A 20,920-nucleotide genomic window follows, 5' to 3' on the forward strand; every position below is an offset into this window, starting at 1 on the left:
CGTCCTGAGCATTTCATTATAACGGGAGTGCACTGTAGAGACCTACGCTATCGACTCCTCTTTAGCGCTTATGCTGCGACCCATTTCCTCGAGTCCGAAGAAGTCCGATCCACTGTAGTCAGTGGTCCGATCACAGTTCGGCTCATGATATGGCTGAGGGGGATGACAGCTTTAGCAAACTTCTTTTGTGATGTCATAATAAGAAGCACATATGCACACACCCTGGCATTACTACAGACTGCATGATGCGCAGAGAAGACAACGAAGGCAACGTTACTTAGAACACCTATGCGCTTTACTCTTGATGACAGCTCAACTTCGGCAATCTTTGTATCAATGCTAACAGCGATCGGCAGTATCATCAACAGCGCCCTCTACACTACCAGGACTATGCGCCTTTAACGAAGTCCTTCGGACAAATGAAAATCTTCTTTATGATGCAATTTCTTGACATAAGGGTTGTAACAACACAATAAGATTTATAAAAGAAAAGAAGATGTGGGAGCAGAGGTATCATTGCCTTATACAAAAGTTACTGTTATACTTCTGTTTTTCGTACAGGGAAACCCTGTTATAAACAACCCTGTCATAAGGACCACAGTTTTTAACTTTATATAACCGGTAACTGGTTGTAAACGCAACCAAAAAAAAAAAAGAAAAGAAAAAAAGGACCATCTAAATTCAGCAAAAGAAAATCGGGACTGCCGAATTCTCCTCACTAAAAGCATTACCTCGCAAGCAAGCTTGCTATAATAGGGCTTTCTTGTAAGAACAGTCCACATACAATGCCACCTTAAAGAAGCCCTTGTGGGCAAACCATCAATCTACACTTGGATGAATATGTAGTAAATGCAAGCATATCAAACCTGCATACATGCTCCAGTTGCTTGCGTTTTCAATACTGTTCTTGGAAAATAAATACAATGCTTAACCTCATTGGACAGCCATATGAATAACAGAAATGTTTGCCTCATGCTGAAGAGCACACGATGAGGAATGCATGAAAAAAAAAAAAAAGACACCAAAAAAATCTGTGATTGTCCATTCGTTCAACTGTGCATATCTTGGTCTAACATTTTGGAATGATGGGGGAGTTTGCTGGGGCCTCCCACTACGAGTCTGCTTTCCAGGCAATCTTGCCATCATCCCCCAGTCTCCCCTGTCCTCTGGCGATGAGCTCCAGGGCCCTGGGGTAGGCCACATGTTCCGCTGTCTTGACCCTCTCCTGTAGGGTCTCCACCGTGTCACCCGGCAGAACAGGAACGGATTCCTGGACCAGGATGGCTCCCGCATCAACCTCTTCCTGTCAGGTTGTGAAAAGATGAAAAGATGGATGGACCATTACTGCACAAGTAAAGACTTTTGCACGAAAACAGGGGACTCGTGTCATAACAGTCCGTGGGGAGTTGCCAGCTTTCTTTTGTGATATCGAAATTTTGTTATACCAAACAAATAAAGTGTATTAAGGTATTCAGATAATAATTTTGTGACCAAAATATTTACGTCACAGTAACGAAATTTTGTTAGAACCACATTCATTGTGATGAGAGTGAATTGTAGTTCTTTTGCTCAGAGCCAGTTTCGGTCATTTCTAATTTCTCACTGCTCATTGTGTTGGTTGTACTTTTGCTTGTGTTAATTTCACATCAAGTGATGCCTGCTGACTAAAATTGGTGGAAATTGAAAGGATAGCTAAAGAGGTCTACCACCATAAAGCCAAATGTGCAAATTATGTTTTCAATAATTTCATCAGAATAGACATTTGTGAAAAAAAAAGAATAAAAGGATGCAGTCATTTACATGGCTGCCAAACTCACAGACAAAGAACAAAAACCCTCGAAACATGCAGATGCACAGTAAGAGATATATCCTAAAAGCCAAAAGCATTTCAAGTAAAAGGATGGGTAGACTACTTGTATCAGTTTAATTAAACTGCTTTAAAAACCATGTTTACTTTTTTACATGAAGAATAAACCTTCAAAGTATGGTGAAAGCATACTGGTAGACAGCTCTGCACTTCTGTGCAAGTGAAAGAACAGCAGTTTGATATTTGTTACGCTGAGGGTTGCCCTGCCCCAAGATCTGACCACTCACCACGACGTAGTGGACAGTGCAGCCAGTCAGCCTGACGCCAGCTTCCAGCACCAGCTGGTGGGCGTTCATCCCCCTGAAGGACGGGAGCAGGGAGGGGTGGATGTTTATGAGGCGGCCGTGCCAGCGGGCAACAAACTCGCCGCTCAGGATGCGCATGAAGCCGGCCAGGCAGACAAACTCAATGCCAGCTTCCTCCAGGGCTGCGTGTACCCTCATGTCAAAGTCAACCCTCTTCAGACCCTTGTGGCTTATCACCTGTATGTATTGTTTCCAACAGAGAAAAACCATGCCTCAATACAATGCTCTCATATTACAGTATGTCCCCAAGAAAATTACCATCGGATTTCTGCATTGATAACTTTCAGTATGATCAAACTGTCTGAATGCTATTTCAGGGTCTAAAAAGATAATATCTTGCCGATATTTTGCAGAAAACCCCATTCAATTTGGTTAAGTGGTACAGAGAAATATGTGTACAGAGAAATGTGGTTCCAAGAGCACTTGGATGCTCTTGGAACTGCCTATTAATGTGTGTACACAATGGACAGAACTTGGAGAGAAGGGATTCCTGACATGCATTTCATTCACTATTTTTAAAGTTATCGTTGCTGAGGGTATAACAAACACAGTTATATGAAATTCTTCTTACAATGGAGTAATAATTCATGTCTCAAAATGATAATCTAAATATCTCTATAAACTTTCATGTTCAGATATAACAAAATTTCAACAATATGAAAGAAAACTGGGAGTCCCAAGGACATCATCATAACAGGAGTTGCCTGTGTATAACTACTTGTGGATTCAGTGCTCATCATAATGCAGACTTGCAACAACAAATTTAGTGCGATAAAATCAATTTTACAAAATAGATGGTGGATAGTTTTTGGATTGGAAAGAGATGTGGCTGTATTTACTTGGCTTAGATGGGTTCCTGCATTATAGTTTATTCATAGCCTTAGCAGAGAACATTGCAGCATAATGTGGTAAAACTACTCATATCAGTCCATTTCCCTAAGTCAGAACCACAGAGAGACCACAGCTTGCATGTCTTTGGAAGTGCTCCTATGTTGCTCACAATTATTGTTGCATGGTACAACCCATCCACACAGTAAATGACAACCTCTTGTTTATCTCCGTGGTGCTCTCTATCTAGGATATCTAGCACTTTCACTTTTCACCACACCTTGGATTAAACCTTTCTGTGCCACGGGCTCAGGGGCTTGTGACAATATGTACAACACTATGGGGTTTTCAGTGTCGATTGGCACTCAAAGCACATAAAGGCTCAACCCTATACCCCTCCCCCCCCCCACCTCAATATGTGACCCGCTACAACAAAAGGGTCCTAAAGTCGCGCATGGTCGAAGCCGTGAATATCGAGTTTGAAGTCAGAGCATCAAAACTGGTCAAAACTTACGATTTTCTGATTTTGACATATTATTGTAGTCTGACATATCTTCTATCATGTGTCGAAATTATGAAGCAAAATGGTGAAAGGAAAGTCCAACCAATAGCGTTTTTCTGGGCCATGTTTTTTGGCGTTTCAACGAAGCAGAAACTGGTTCCAAAATTTAAAATTGAGCGCCACAGATAGGCTCCGCCCCTAACAACGACCAGAGTGATCTCATTGGTCAGTTTGCTGCTTGCCGCTAACCGAAGCGTGAAGCTCACACACTGCCCAGTCGACCGGTGCGTGCAGGCGGGGTGCGCTATGCCCAGCCGCTTCTCCTGGCATCCTGGTCACTGATTGGTCATCTGGGAAACTTTTACCTTGACTTTCACGTTGCCATGGAACGAATACAGCTTGAATCAGCAAGATCACCTGACTTTGGTTTAACCCAAATCATCTCACCTGGGTTGGGATACCAGCCTTCCTGGCCCGCTCCAGCCCTAGGACATCAGGGATGTTGGAGATGACGAGGACAATCTCTGCTCTTGACTTCACCTTGGGGTCCTTGGTGTGGTTGATGAGGGCTTGAAGGTTGGTGCCTGCACGTCAAAAGAAAGAAATAGTGTTAAGCTCCAAGTCAATGACACAAGGTCCTAACACTTACCCATTGATGACGGGCTGATTTTGCTACAACACACATTTCCAATAGACACTTGCCAGAGTACACTCGGGACTCGTCCTCAACAGGTTAAAGGGAGAATCAATCACACACTTTCCCCTTAGGCAACGTACGTATTAACACAGCTTAATGTAACATAATCTTAATATTGTAATACTGATAAGTTTCTGTTGACTCTAAAATAAATTTATTACCTGATGTGATTCACACACAGTGCAACAGTGCAACATGTGGGGAAGAAACTCACAATTTCTTCTTTTTTTTTTCCAATCAAAGTATAGCCATGAGATACCTCAAGCACTTCAAATGACCTAACAGAATTGACAAAGTACCTGATTTCATTCCAGCCTGCATGTTTTAGAGGTCATTCTAATCTATGACAATAGTCTTATGTAACTTCATTTAAAAAGATACTGATGTTACAGCTGTGATCTTAATTCACCCAAAATGACACGAAGAGAGACAAAGAAAGAAAGAGAAACATAGATACAAAAAAAAAACAAAACAACTTCTTTCTCACCTGTGCCTGAAATGAGAACGGCCACTTTCAGCTTCTTTTCAGAGCTCTCAGGCGTGCCATTGACTGCAGAGGTGTAGCAGCGAGACAGGGCAGATGACAGACCACTAACCGAAACAGAGGGTCCATCTGGGAATTCCAGTCAACAAAGAAACATTGTTGGTAGAATAATAGATCAAGAAGATTCAATTCAGACTCTTTAATGCTACAATGGAAATGTTGTATGAAAGAACAAAAATATATTTCATGTCTCAGACTTCAAGGGTACATTTTGTTAATCAACCTCCTGCTCAGCTTCTTTTTTTCTTTTTTTTTTAAACCACAAGTACAGAGAAACATGCATGATTCACTATCGTTCAGTAATAAGTATGCTGCTTATGGCATAATGACATTATTAACAATATACAGTATGACCTGACAGCTGAAACTTGGAAGCATGAAGTAAATGTAAGTTATGTTTTTAAGTATTTGTAAAACCACATTCCTTTTGTGGTATGATTTTGGTTGTATTCTTTTTATGACCGGTAGGGGCATGTAAGTGTGCATGATTGTGGTGAGCAGTTACATTGATACCTTGAAATAATCCCAAATAGAATGAGATTAATGAAAATGCCCAGTTCCAGCATAATCTGAACATCCTTTGTAGTGGTTGTTATGGCTCATCCTGCTCACAATAAGGTGTATGCATATTAACAGAACCTCACGACAAAGTCCCTTTTCTCAACAGGAAGTTTCATAGAGTTTAATATCAGTTTAAACCTGAGAGTCTCTTCTTTAAATCTCACATTAACTAAACACTGGTAACTTTCTGTAGGGTTGGTGATGCAGGTTCACATTCTTTTACACTTTCTTCCAACAAAAAAAAACAACATTCTAGAGACTGGAAAAAAGGGGTGTGACGATGACACTAACCTCCAGACTTTGCTACCACCTGTCCTATCCTCCAGACAGTCTCTCCCCTCTCCGCCACCATCCTCCTCACTTCCGCCTCATCCTCCGGTCCCATCACCAGGACCCCGCCCACTCCGCAGTTAAAGGTGCGGGCCATCTCGGCCTCCTCCACCCCTCCGTGGCGGGCGATCCACCCGAAGACTGGTGGAATGCTCCAACGCGATGCGTCCAGCTGGACGGCCAGGGACTGCGGCAGTATCCGGGGGATGTTCTCCACGAGCCCGCCGCCCGTGATGTGAGCAAAGGCCTTGACCTTCCCAGAGCGGATGGCCGGGAGGAGAGTCTTGGCATAGATCTTTGTTGGTGTCAGTAGAGCCTCACCTACATCATGAGAGAAAATGAACACAAAATCCTCTCACTGCTGCTCTACTCAAAGACAAGTCATGCACATGATATGGAAAGAGGACACTAAAAAATCTTTCCAATTCATGAAATTCCATCGATGCAGGGCAATTTGTTAATCAGTTGCAACTCAAAAATCTGTTTCATAGTCACTTAAAAAAAAAAAAAAAAAAAAACTTCTCGCCAAAGGCATATGGGAAATACACTATCAAGGCACTTTCCAGAACAGGTCTCTTAATCTAGGTCAAATTTTTATGAAACGTCTACAGTTATGAAGCGTCAAGAGTTACGTCTACAGTTACTATTTAACTCTATTTATTTATGCTAACTTGAACATTTGGTTGAATTGTCCTTCAGTAATGATATCTATCACTATGATGTGTATTCTATTTGTAATCCTGGATACTAGAACCCACTTTTAAGGTTGGAGATATGATATTTTGCTTTGTTGATGTGAAGTCTCTACCAGTAGGAAAGAGCACACTCTCTAAGCTCTACAAATTTCCAAGCTCAGCAATTATCAATGAAGCTTTGAGTGTCTCATGGCTCATTTTAAAAAAAAATGAAAAAAATACTGCTCTGATACCCAGTACCTTTCTTGGTAAAATGTAGTGAAAAAATGAAGGGTTATGAAAAAAGGGCAAAGTGACTTTTAACATGTCATACCTAAAGTCATCCCAGGCTGGAAAAGGCAGCTGTCTCCATAGCTCAGCCCCTCCCGCTCCACCAGACGCCGCACCAGGCTGTAGCCATTGCTATGGATACCAGATGAGGCCACGCCCAGGACTACATCACCCTCCCGGATGTCCTCCACCCGGGGCAGCATCTGGCCTCGCTCCACGGCGCCCACGGCAAAGCCTGCCAAGTCGTACTCATTGGGTGGATACATCCCTGGCATCTCGGCTGTCTCTCCCCCTGTAATTGTAAGAGTCGGATGGTGAGACCAGCCTCAAAATGGGTGTGGTTTAAGGGTTGGTATAACTCCAACAAACCCTCCTGTGGATTTCACTGTTCATTCACATACCAGATGCCAGTGCTAACTGTCTACATATTGTCATAGTTGCATTGAAGTTCTGTACCCTTATGTGGTTAAGGACCGGTATAAATGCAAAAAGCCCTTCCATAGGGTTTATTGTTCATCCACACACCAAATGCTAGTGCTCATAGTCTACACGTATGTATCCTCATGGTTGCATTGTAGTTCTTTTACTCTAATGTGATGAGAAACTGGGAATTTTCGATCAACAAGTTATACTCTGCCAGTCATTGAGTCATTTTCCTCAAGGTGTTTTGCTTTGTTTTTTTCTTTTTTGTTTACTTGCTTGGTTTGATGATAAAACGAGTACAGGTAACACAAGAGTTGGTATCTCACCTAATAGGGCACAGCCAGCCATTTTGCATCCCTCTGCGACTCCGCCCACGACGTCTGCTGCCACGCTCACGTCCAGTTTGCCGCAGGAGAAGTAGTCCAGGAAGAAGAGGGACTCCGCCCCGTGGGCCAAGATGTCATTGACACACATGGCCACCAGGTCCTGGCCAATGGTCCCATGGAGACTGCAAATCTGGGCTATCTATTGCATACAGCATACAAATTGGGGTCAAATCATAATATTTCAAACAGATACAGATGGACAATATTCCAATAACACTATGAAAATGCAATAAAACTTGTTCTCTTGCTCTTGTATCTCGATCTCTATAAGCAAGAGGTATTTGATGCTATGAAATCATGATGTCGCCTAATTATGACCTTGGACTATTGAACTGTGTTTTGAGTGAGGTAGCTACAGGGAGTGTATGCCAAACAGATGTTTACTGTGCTTTGCCCAAAGTATGACTGTGGGGTAAACAAAGCCCTGTAATGCAATACAACTACAGGGTTTGTAGACAAGTGTGGATAAGATTGCAATGTCAGCTACCCATACTTCTTGAACTCACGGGGTTAAAAAAAAGAACAATCCAAATTGAATTCCATTCACACTTTAATGCATCTCCTTTATCACAATTATTTCCTTTAATTAGCTTAATGCTCAATGAATATCATAATCCTTCTATCCAAGAAACCTTACCCAACGCTGCACACTGGCACTGGGCCAATGGTCCCTGACCAGTAAAAATCACTGTTAGACCAGTAACTTTTCCAGGAATGGACCAGTAAAAAAAGGAAAATTGGGTACATACTGGTCCGACAGAAAGGTCGGATCAGTAGAAACAATGGGTTAGTGTGCAGCCATCTTACGTAATATGTACAACTAGACAGACTGACAGATGGAGAAGATAAAAGTGGAATGCCCCGTTTACCACTGATGGAGGCACATTATGACCACTGATGGAGACACATTATGACAAAAAAGAAAAAGAAAAACGAACAAAGTTTGTACATTGCTGATGATCAATCATGTATAAAAACAACTTCCTCGCATACCTTTAATTTTGTCCCCACTCCATCAGTGCCTGATACCAAGATAGGGTCCTTGTAGCCCGCTTCCCGGACATCAAACAGACCCCCAAAGCCCCCCAGGGCTGCATCACACCCCGCCCTGGCTGTGGCCTTTGCCAGGGGCTTTATGGCTGCTACCAGGGAGTTGCCGGCTGTGATGTCCACTCCGCTGGAACTGTATGTCAGTCCCGGTAATCTGGGTGACAGACAAGAGGAACACCATGAAATGGTTTAGAATTTCCCTTCTTCTGCCTGTAGGCTCATGAACAAAGGCAGCGTAGGATATCCCGTCTTCATAATCATCCTATTTTGACTCATCCAGTCTTGTACCAGCACTTAGGCATCAGTATCATTTGGAAGATTTGTGCTATATATTGTTTTTTTTATGTGTTTTTTTTTTGCCCTCATAAATTTTGATCTTCCTGGCCTTGTTCTGGGAGATATAAGGACCAATTGGTTATAATAAGCTCACTTTTGTAATAAGGTGAATTCGTCAGTCCCAATATTCCATAGGTGTATTGAGCTGGTTTCTCATTCAGTATTTCTATGAGGTACTGGTTATGATAAGGTAAAATCATGGTTCCAGCCAACGCTTTATGACAGGATTTCAGTACATTGCTTGCATAAGGATTTAATGGTGATGTCGAGCCTATCCCTATGAACTGGATAGTTTGTAAATATTTCTGGTATTTCTTCACCAACAATTCCCCTTCTTTTCATACTTTTCTCCAATTACCACACTGATAATGCAACACGACTGTACAGGAGATGTGCTTAGTATGTCACTGGTTCTAACAGACTCTTGATAGTACAGTGCACTCCTGTTAAAATGAATATGGTTATAACGAAATTCTGGTTACAAAAAAATAAAATTATCCTTTCTATATTTTGATTGTTTATTTGTTCGGTTATAATGAAATTTTGATGTAATGAAAGAAATTGCTAGTCTTGAGGACTTCGTTATAACGGGAGTCCCCTGTATGTGAACTAATATGTGCATATTTCTAACAGCATGAATGTCTGGTGGGATAGCCTATGTGTCTATTTGCTGATACATCATACATGAAAAGACAGTAGTGACTGCAAATGCAGGGGTCGCACTTAACTTTTTTTTAAACTAGCCAGGTGGACTACTTAGAATCAATTTTGACACTGAAGCAATATTTTGGCCAGCCAGACGGACTAGTAACTTCAGAATTTTATGATTTTTAGCTAGTCCGACGTGATTTTGGGTGGCCAATGGCCAGCGGACCATCGCCAATTTTCGAACCCTGAAATGTATAATGTACATATTCCATGTGTGAGCTCCACAGGTGCTTTCAATGAACCACCGACGGTCTGCAATTCCAGTACCAGTAGATAATTGAACTTTTGACATACTCTTTGATTTCTTGTCATGATCACTATACTAACTGTTCAGCATACATCAGAACTGCCCAGACATTTCAGAAGATATCAACTTATAAATGCATCTGTCTATTCTACAAACATACATTGTAGCTTCCCTGCAGTAATAGTGCTCCTACTTAAAACTACCCAGATTCAAACTTTCAAACAATTTTCCAATTGCTGATATTTTGCATCAATCAATTACCACAATCATTACTATGATTTTATACTATATATACTCTCTTTTTTTTTGGGGGGGGGGGGAAGGGGAGGGTCTGCGCCAAGGGTCAGATCAAATTGGATAAACTAACAAGACATGCTAAAGGAGGCACTGTGACACATCTTGACATTGGGGTCATCAACAGAAATAAGTGCTTTAATGATTTCAGCTCCTTGCATAGACACACTAATAACATCAGTACAGGTGAAGTATGGGATCACTAAACAGAGAATACACAGTCGCAGACATACAGAAATTGCAACATACATAACAATGTCTCCACCTCACGCGCCCTATCCCCAAACATTAACCAGTTTGAAAACAGCATGAAAAGCCACTGTTGCCTAACTTAGGCAAAACTAAATGGCATTGGTCTATCAAGACAAAAGATATCAAATTCAGCCAACATCAGTTACTGGCAAGGACTTGAATTTTTGTGCATTATTTTATGTAAAGCCAGCACAAGGCAAAGACCATGTCAGTCTATTTCACTGTTTTAATGAATAGATTTTTTATAGTTTAGTACAAAACTCACTACCAAAAGTACACATTTCTGGAAAGACCAGCAGACGTAAACCCATCCAACTGTTAACAGACATACATGTTGTACATACCAGACATACCAGCAAAGACTGCTATACCTTCACACACCAGAGCCTAAATTCTGTACATGCACATTAGGGGCTCCCGTGGAAAACCATGATCTAGCCGAAAAATTACATGGATTTTGATGTGTTCTGCTGCCTTCTGCAGCAATCAAAAATGCCACTAGCAGCAAACCCAGTTCTAAAGACGATGTCAGGACTGCTATATTTTCCTCCTTACAAACGGATACTCCTTGTAGCTGAATGGTCATTAGTACAGAGAAGATGATGTGGGGAACCTGAATTATATCTTTAACTCTGTATGTGGCCATGTGTGCCATATTATTCTGAGACCATTGTATATGAGCACTTTTGGAAAACATTGTATCTTTCAAAGCCATATACGGTGGACTCCCATTATAACAAAGTCCTTTGGGACCGGCAATTTCTTTTATTATATCAAAATTTCGTTATAACTGAACAAATAGACAATAAAAACATACAGCGGATTACTTCATTGTAACCGGAATTTCGTTATAACCGTGTTCGCTATAACGGGAGTGCACTGTAACTTTATGGAGAAGTGTTTGTTAGAAATGCAACACAGCAAAGTTATAGAGAAATTTGTGAGCTTTGCTGTGATGTAAATCTTAAGACTAAGCTATGGCTTTGACGCTTTCATTGTCCTGTGCTATATAGCATTTTATCAATTGGTTTGTGAGTAGCTGTGAGTTCGAGTAAAATATGCAAAGTTGGCAAGCCGTAGAACGATTCAGGTGTACAATCGTGGCACACAAAGAGTTAGTATATGATATGATAGTGCTTATAGCAGTGGTTTGAAATGGGATGCATAATGCTAAAATATCGCACAATCACTGAATCCTACATAAAACATACCTACTCTGAACGCAAAAATTATGTCATGCCTACAGTGTTTCTGTATACATTGTTGTGGGTTACCCAAATGTGGCTCTAGTGAGATTACATAACGAACAATCACCTTATTCTCTGACCACCACCATTTTCTGACATCTGCAGGATGATAGCACGTGTGGCCTAATTAATGCTTTAACACCATCAGAGATACATGGAGCTGGGACAGCCAGCCAACTTGGATTTTTCAAGCCGGACATATTTCTACACGGTGCCTTTACCGCATGAAAATACTCCTTGCTAGAAAATACGCAATGGATCTTCACACTCTAATGATGATGTTTTCCCTTCTTGTGCTTGAAACATCTCACACAAATAATCTACAGTGGTTCTGCCCCAACCACAAATGCACACACACATAAAACTAAAGCGCAACGCTGATGATCCAAATTTGCTGCAAATAGCCAAACTAGAGCTTTACTAGCTCAAAACAGAATTTACCCAAATACATACGTGGATACAGTAAAAGCACCAATTTGTAGAAGAAGCCAACAGAAGTGTGCGGAATATCGGACAAAGCTTTAGAAACAATGATTTTTCAAAGTTTTTGATGAAATCTATGTATCCTCATCACTGGATAACAAGGCTACAATAATTTGTGATGTCGGACGCAGTAGTAGAATGATACAAAGAAATAATAACAAGAATTCTCCAAAATGTCATTTTCAATGAAAGATACATATTCCCTCTAGTTGTTACTGACATATAGAGTACATGTTTAGGGGTATTACCTTGCACGCCATGCCTTCCGAGGATGCAAGTCAAGTTCTATGTCATTGTGATAGAAAATCTTTTAAAAAAAATATTATTAAAAATTTTCTTTATAGCACTACCCTACTGCGACATCACAAATTGGTAGTGTTCTTATCCAACAATGATAGCATATTTGACTAAAATCTAATTTAAACTGTTACATCCAATAACTTTTTAATGGATTATCTCATATTTCTCAAACTTCACATGAGAGTTCTACTAATATCTGCATAATCTGAATCTACATAATATTTGGGGTAAATTCCCCCTTCTTACTCTTTCAGTGATTATCTCCTCAATCTTTAAAAAAAAGCCTTTCATGCTCTTGACACTTTGGAAGAGCATAGAGGCAGAAGATGGCTTCTTCTGCCACAACTTATTCTACACTCACACATTTTCTTGGAATGAATCTTAAACTTGTTTGTGCAGTTGGACACGGCAGAAAGTGGACAATATGACAATGAAGGATTAACATAGCGGAATTCACACACACCTGTTCTGACTTAGAAAATTGCACGCTCTTTTTGCTATGTCTGTTCGGTGGAAGCATCCCTCGAACTGGACCTTTCTGGCGCCCTCATTGGCCAGGAGGGCAGCAGTTGGTAAATCAGCCGCTGTGGCCACGACAGCCAGGACACGGCCACCGGAGGTGACCAGCTTCCCGTCCTTGCTGGTCGTTCCCGCGTGGATGACCATCGTGTCCTGTTGGCTGGCCACTGCATCAAGCCCTTGAATGATTTGGAGGGTGAAAGAGAGAGGGAGAGAGTGAAAAGGTTTATGAGACACGCTTCCTGATCAATCTTGATCTCAGACACTCAGACATATCAGTAGAATGAATATCACACAAATCAAATACAATCTGAATTTATTCCATTGTTTAATTTGTTGTCCATCATTTCATTTAAAACAACTTTTTTATCAATCTCCCTTTTTTTTTGTATCTTAATTCCTTTTTTGGGTAACATGCATGATTTTGTATGTTTTCCTTTTGTGTGTTGTCTGTTTATTTTTCTTTCATTTCCTATACTAAGTATTAAATGTTGTATCTTGTAACTGTATGGTTTAAACTACACAGACTCACAGAAGAAAAGCCATTGGCTGAAGTGAGTGACCCGTGGTGAAATAAAAATCAAGGTCCTTCACTAATTTTTGTGAAGGGTAGAGTCCTGTTTTATTAAACTTATCAGGATAACATAATTAACAATGAAAAGGATTCATTAAATATCACCACTCAATCTCATTCCCAAACTAAAATTGTATGCATCTAAAGTAGGCTCTGAATACAATACACAATAGGCAAACTCATTCATATCTATTTCGCAAAGAGAGTGTTCAAACAGTGAAGGTCAATATTTTTTCAGCAGCATTCTCCACAGAAAAAGCAAAAAGGAGACAGGTCAAGAGATAAACTAGAAAAAGCACCCGGAGAACACAAACCTCCAGCAAGCCAGCATCTAATTTCCATCCATACACACATGCATATGCCCATATAGAAGCCTTTTGTTTTACGTCATCAGCTACACGTACAGTGCCTTGCCCGAGCAGAGCATGTGCTTTAGTGCGCGTAAGTAAACCTCCAGTATGTGCAGCTAGAAGTCCCAAATTCATTAACCTTATATGCCAAAAGATCAAAAATCTTTCAAAAATCCATAATAATTTCCGGATCACCACCAAAATTTAAACATCTGCTCCTTGTGCCATTATTGACTTTTCCTGTAAATTTAATTCAAATCCGTCGACAATTTTTTATTTTAAAAGTTATTTTGCAAACATAAAAACCAAAATCGATGATCACTTGACCTCCTCCTTCCTCGGTAAAGGTAAAGAGAAAAAAAATGAAGCAAACAACCATACAGAGAGTACTTCATTTACACCCTATTCTCCCACCTGTTATTTCACGCCCTTTTGCATACGACCCCGGATAGCCACCGCTGGCGAGGACTATAGCCACTGCATGTCTGTCGTCATGGAAACTGGGAGGCGCGCTGGGCAGGTTTCCGTCAACACACGCCTTCATAGTGGCATAGAGGTCACTCCTCAGAAGGGGGAGAACGACCTGAGTTTCTGGGTCACCAAAGCGACAGTTGAACTCAAGGACACGTGGGCCATCTGCAGTTAGCATCAGACCAGCATACAGAACTCCTGGAAAGTCAACAAAAGAGGGCATTTCATTTCAGAGAATTACGAAAATGCCATGAAGAACCTTTACCAAAAGTGCATGAAAAATGTTACAATGTGACACTGCACCATGATGACAGCCTTGTGGCATTCCTATAAGTTTTAAATCAACTTTATATTTAAAGGTCATATAACCCTTTTGCAAACATCTCAACATTTTGCATGATTCGAGAGTAATATCTCTCAACATCATGTATGAAATCTTACGTAATACACCCCTGTGTATTTATAAAAAGAAATGAAAACTAATTCTATGTTACTCGGGAATATGCTCCCCTTTTGTACCTAGAATAACAGCTGTTTTTTTTTTTTTTTTTTGGGGGGGGGGGTTGTTCAAAATGAATTCACTGGAAATCTGTAGTGTGTTTCCCTCTCCATCATGGAGAAGTTTCCGGTTTTATTACAGAATTTCCACAGTTTTAGCAGGATACAGAGACTCTGGCAGGATAAGAGAGATTTGCAGCTAGGCAAGAAGTGCATTCTGAATTCAAACTTCTTGTGCTACAATAACGATCCTACTATGAAAAGACCTTGTCTATAGATCCACATAAAATTCTAGTCTGTGTGTATGTATGCACACTTTAATTAACCAGGGAGGTATTACAGAAGGAGAGACAACTCTTCGTAATTCATGCAAACACATGTTTGTGTTCAAGGCGTTACTAATGGGATGTCTAGCATTCCACTATATGCTTTGAAGTCATGCTCAGCACCGCTGGAGTTGCAAGGCGAAGTTCGGAGACGATGAACGCATTTCACCTTTCGTTGAATTACAAGCTTTATTTCCCGTAAAATTTTAAATGAAATACTTAATTGATTAAGAGTAGTTTAGGAAAGAATTCAATATTATAAACATGTATTTCTAGTTTCTTCGTAATGCACAAATCGAAATGAAATGAAAATTAGGCCCTCTTAAAAACCTAACATTTTTCTATAATGCGCACATTTCCGCACGTTAGTTTTCTATCCTTTAATCTGGGATATTTTGATCTTTCAAATAAAGTACTCCGCTAAAGCGTGCTCAAGCGTGCTTTTAAACTATTTGCTGTCAAAATTGTCAGTTTTACACTGCATTTTGATTCGCTGCTCCAATTCAAGGTACACAAATTCATTGTTGCCGTCACATTGAAAGAGAGAGAGCGAAATGCAGAAGGGGCAAGTATTTCGAGATGTGAGAGCGCTAATCCCGATTATTGATGTTCTCTTTTGTCAAAACACCTGATTTTCACCTGTAGTTAAGCGCATAACTTCTTGGCGGTGCTGCGCATGACTTCAAAGGAGAGCAGGAGTTGTCTCTCCTTCTATAACACCTCCCTGAATTAACCCCATTTATGTATGTCATACCTGTACTCTGCAATAAAGCAAAGTAAGATCATAGGTATGAATCCTTCGTGGCTCTTCAAAACAAAGGTCTTCCAAGCTCAGCAATCTTTACCTTGCAGGAAGACACATCTACAAATAAATGCCAAATACAGTTTGTCCTGTACCTTTGTAAGGTCGTCCGTCAGCTTTCATGCCATTTACCGCCCTCTTGAGGACTTCTTCATTTATCTGTTGCAAAATTTGCTTTGAGACCTGAGGGGGGAAGAGAACATGATGCATTAACATAGCAATTTGGCTAAACACTATCAAGAGATTGCAGTGTGAACTGAAACCCCAAAGCCATCTAAAGCCGATAAGGGGACAGCATTATTTCTTAAAAATTGACAAACATGTATCTTGCAATTCCTTCTGAGTAAAGATCATAAGAAACCATATTTTTCCTACAGTGTGAATGCCTATCATGCACCAAATCAAGATTCACTAAGTTTAGCCATCACAAGCAGCAGCTCTTTCACCTGAGCCAGCTAAAGTTTGAGTACTTTTTTTTAACCTCATGGTTGAAGGGAAAAGGCGTGGAATTGCAACTTTTAGAAAAGGGGTCTGGTAAAACAGGAAAGTACTCGAGTATGGTGCTCACACCACCAGAGTTTGGTCCTATCACTAACCAGCTGATAATTCTACAAGGCTAGCGGTGTGTGTCTGTGTCTCTGCGCATGTGTGTGTGTGTGTGGGGGGGGGGGGGATTCTTGAGGTGATGGGGTGGGGAAAGTACCTGAGGGCAGGGAGAGTAGGCCCCCATACCACCGGTGTTTGGTCCCTGGTCTCCGTCGTGGACCCGCTTGTGGTCCTGGGCAGGCAGCATGGGCTCAAAGTTGGTCCCATCACAGAATGCCAGCACCTATTGTTAAGAACATTTCAAGTGGAAAACTAAAAGACCAAGGAGGGACTGGCACCATGGGCAAGGACACATAATACAATTTGCCCCATGAAACTTGAACAACACCATCTCCAATCCACTACCTTCTCTTCTACCCCCTCCATGTACTCTACCCTCTCATTTTGGCATATAACATTACAGATATACTGAGAGAAACACTTTTCTCCAGAAAGAGAACATATCGTGCACAGACTCTGCAATCTAACACTTTTTGTTACTATATTGGAATAAAGCTCAAGAAATAATCACATTTAAAAACAAGCAGATCAAAAAACAAAAAGCTTTCAAATGTCAAAAGAAGCTGTGTGGTGCTAAGATTATGGTGCCCTTTTTGTTTTGAAGGTTACTTCTCATATGCTAACCGTTTATTTAAGAGGTCAAAGTGTAATGAGAGATTGGAGGCATCTCTGCAGGTTCAGAAGAAGAAAAAAAAGAAAACAAACTGCATACTCACAGAGACTTCTTCTCCTTCCAAGAGTTCCTCAATGACCACACTTTCACCAGCTGTCCCAAATACTTTGTCCTGAGCAGGAAAAAAAAGAAAGAAGAGAAGACATATACATATGATTGATGAATTTAACCACTGCCAGCCTTCTAATGCATTTTCACAATGAAGTGATTTGGAATGCACAGTAGAGTATCTCATACACACTGAACTGAAAAATTTATTACAGCACACAACCCTACTTTCCTCACCCTCCTGATATTCATTGGAGTATCACCAAAAACATCACGCCTTGCAAACTTGCATCAGAATGAATTCTATAAGGCACTGCAGCTGATGCCCTTTAAGTTCACATCTGGTAACAACATCCCTGAATGTTTCACTATGCGACTATGCATGATGAAAAAACTTTTTTTTTTCAAATAATTAAGCTCTTGCTTTTAAACTTTGACTTGAGACTGAGTGAGGAAGTTAGTAATCTAAGTTGGGAAGCAAAATGGTTTTTAGGTCAACAAAATTTTTTGTTTGTTTTTATGGCTCCATATTCCACATTCAACAAGTAGATCAGAAACATATCAAGAATTGGATGTACATATTGTCAAATACAAATGAATACGAGACTGAATACATATGAAATATGAGGAATCTACATAGAAGCACTGCTCGCAGGACACAGATTCCCAGAGGCTAACAGTTAATGAATTCTTTCACAGAAGCATGAAATTTACAGTTGAAACGTATAACAAATAATGAAGTGGGAAATGCTAGAATATAACGAAGTGAATTTCCATCAGGAACAATACAAGTTTCTTCAGATTCAAAACTAAACTACTACACGTCTCCTTTATAACATCTGATATTACCATCACTCTCCTTTGATTCCATTCTGTGCATAAAATCTGAAACACTGTTGACACTGAATCCTGCACCATGAATGAAACCTCGGGTCTTCCTGTCACACAGTGCATATTTTTGTTTTGCTATGTTTTATTTTGTTTTGTTTTGTTGTTGTTGTTGTTTAAATGACCTACCTGGAGGATGTTCTTCACAGCTTCACAGGCCTCTTCCTGGCAGCTGGCTACCACCACACCCTTCCCTGCTGCCAGCCCACTAGCTTTTACCACGAATGCCTTGTAGGGTGCTCTGGAATGAGATGGTCAGGGGAAAGAAATGAACAAACATCAGCTCACTTAGGACCAGATTTCTAAAACACAGATGCCCCAGCTCCATCAACTTACATACATGTACTTCAAGAACTGATCTGATCAATAGGGGACTCTGTACTGATTCACAGGGCATCTTTTCTTTATTGCATTAATTTCAGAACGTTTCGTTACCATTTTGTTACACACATATTCACACTTGAGACTCAAACTCACAAAGAGTAAGTAAAGCTGGCCTGCCAAAGCTGACTCACGTGTTGATGTGTTGACAGGCCTCTTCAACCTCAGTGAAGCTTTTCCATCTTGCTGTGGGGATCTTAAACCTGTCCATGAAGCCCTTGGCAAAGACCTTACTGGACTCTATCTCTGCCGCCGCCCTCGACGGTCCGAAGCAGGCCACGCCCGCTTCCCCTAGGGCATCGGCTATACCGGCAGCGAGGGGAGCCTCAGGCCCCACCACAACCAGGTTGACACCTTGCTTCTTGCACCACTCAGCCAGGGCAGGGAAGTCACTAACAGGTACATCAGCACCTGAGGAAGTCACACAGGAAAGCAATAAGATTACAGATCAGGAATTGCAAATGTACATTATACCAGGTATATGGGCATTGAAAGTACTGACCAAGCAATATAATGACTGACACAAACATGGTGAAATTGACATGAAGATAACATACAAAGCGGTTCATTACACCTGTGCTGCTCATTTTAGACTATATGAAACATCTTGTTTTACTGACATTATGCCATCCCGACTGTTGTTTTAGAAGAAATGAGCTACATCTTACAATATCACAATCCAGGAGGGTGAATTGAGCCGACAATGTCAAAGACAAAGAATTTGAGACTTCCCTTCTCAGTTGTGTAAGAGTATTATCATTGATTCATATGCACATTTTAATTTGTTCACACTTTCTAAATATATTCTTCAAGTGAATAAATGAAAATAACAAATAAAATCAGTAGATACACAAAAAAGGAACAAATTTTTTTATATGTAACATTTTTTCTACTCAGATAAGGCTGTGGTACAGGAAGTCTTTTTCTTTATGCTGCTTCTAAAGGCTGTTCATGATTCAAAGGTTTAACTGGTTAACATGATCGCATCCACACTTACCCGTCAAGGGACAGTCTTTCTTATAATACAATTTTTCACTCATATCTCTGCTTCTTCTAAAAAAATACAGTATAACAAAATAAATGCTTTCATTTTCATCTCAGGCTGACATTAACTTGCAGTTGGTGGCTCTAGGATGAACTCCTCACAATATTGTCTTAACTGTGTAGTGGAAGAAGTTTAAAGCAAAGCAAAGTAATATCAACATTTACCCATGCTGCTAATCTTGCCACAGTTGGCTGTTCCAGCATTCCCAGGGGCGACCATCACCTGGGCGACCGAGGCAGACTGAGCCAACTTCCATGCCAGGCAGTGCTCCCGCCCTCCGCTTCCAATCACAAGGACTTTGTCGCTCATGGCGGACATTCACCAAGGTTCACAATCTGAAATGATGCCAGTTTCTTACTTCAAACATATCAAAGATGTTGGTATAACGTCAAGATGATCGATCATATCTTCATAACTAAATGTCACAGCTTTATCATTTCCAGTGGGCATGTTAAAGTTCAAATGTCACCTGATCTTTTTGTACAGAGCTTATCAGTCAGGCTATCATGATGCAAGCATACACGTCCAAATTTTCAAATGCTCAAAATGACTTCCTGACCGTTTTTCTAGACTATACGTTTCAAAAATTTCCCTGCGTGTGCATCCGTCTGCTTGTTTTCACCGCAATATCCACACAGTGCGTTAACATCATGAAAATGACGGCAAAATGCACTTTTTTTGATTAATTTGTGACCCGCTACAACAAAAGGATCCTAAAGTCGCTGACGGGTGAGCTGAGATAATCGAGTTTGAAGTCACATCACCAAAATCTGTCAAAACGTTCGGATTTCTGTTTTACATAATTTTATAGTCTAATGTATCTTCTATCATCTGCCGAAATTTCGAAGCTAAATGATCAAAGGAAAGGCATGAAAATTGCATTTTTCTGGGACATGCTTGGTTTGCCTGTCAGCGACTTTAGGATCCTTTTGTTGTAGCGGGTCACATTTGGATTTGGGCACTTGTTTTTATTACATACTGTAGATTCTATTCCAAAAGGATATCAATTGTCAATAACAATTCCAAGTATCCATATATCACACCAATTAGCTGACGTCATCATTGTCATCTGAAATAAATAAAAAGTGGAATAGAATTTCATGACGTTATGCTGTAGATTGATCTAGTTGCAATCATAATACCACATACAATTAAAAATAAAATAGTGATAGTCTATTATTTTTTCTGACTCTTCAGAGGGTGTGATTTTCCAACGTCATGAAAGTGTTTTGATGTTCTATATGCCAAAAAATTTAGACACATTATTATAGACTAGATTACTACTTTTAGTAAATCACTTCACTCGCTTTTGTAGACCCCCTCATCCCCCTCCCCTCCCCCCCCCCCCCCCCCCACCACTAGCCAGTTATAGCCCTACCCAAAAGGATATAGGGTCTTGTTAGGAGTAGGACCG

At 40.5% G+C, this 20,920-nt stretch overlaps 1 protein-coding gene across 1 annotated transcript; it reads right to left on the reverse strand.

Annotated features, from left to right (window-relative positions):
- Window positions 1-1,111: 1,111 nt before the first annotated feature.
- On the reverse strand, window positions 1,112-19,815 carry LOC139737145 (trifunctional purine biosynthetic protein adenosine-3-like). The gene is made up of 16 exons (XM_071647823.1): window positions 19,671-19,815; window positions 18,596-18,872; window positions 18,210-18,321; window positions 17,188-17,256; window positions 16,569-16,694; window positions 15,961-16,048; window positions 14,183-14,437; window positions 12,789-13,023; window positions 8,402-8,612; window positions 7,349-7,547; window positions 6,643-6,891; window positions 5,596-5,955; window positions 4,687-4,812; window positions 3,950-4,086; window positions 2,095-2,349; window positions 1,112-1,303 (listed from the first exon to the last, which is right to left on the reverse strand). Exons 1-16 carry the CDS (start codon window positions 19,813-19,815, stop codon window positions 1,112-1,114), a joined length of 3,036 nt encoding a protein of 1,011 aa, XP_071503924.1.
- Window positions 19,816-20,920: the final 1,105 nt, after the last annotated feature.

This window comes from Diadema antillarum, unplaced genomic scaffold, assembly GCF_040938485.1.
Source record: "Diadema antillarum isolate AM-2024a unplaced genomic scaffold, OU_Dant_1.0 seq00000682_RagTag, whole genome shotgun sequence".
Classification (NCBI taxonomy): Eukaryota; Metazoa; Echinodermata; class Echinoidea; order Diadematoida; family Diadematidae; genus Diadema; species Diadema antillarum.

What these genes read in the sequence shown, in the direction of transcription:
- LOC139737145 (XM_071647823.1), bottom strand. Translation starts at nt 19,815, where the DNA reads ATGAGCGACAAAGTCCTTGTGATTGGAAGCGGAGGGCGGGAGCACTGC. An exon ending in GCCTGTCAACACATCAACAC is followed by an intron (nt 18,322 to 18,595) that starts GTGAGTCAGCTT and finishes ATCTCATTCCAG; the next exon opens with AGCACCCTACAAGGCATTCG. An exon ending in GCACTGTCCACTACGTCGTG is followed by an intron (nt 1,304 to 2,094) that starts GTGAGTGGTCAG and finishes ACAACCTGACAG; the next exon opens with GAAGAGGTTGATGCGGGAGC.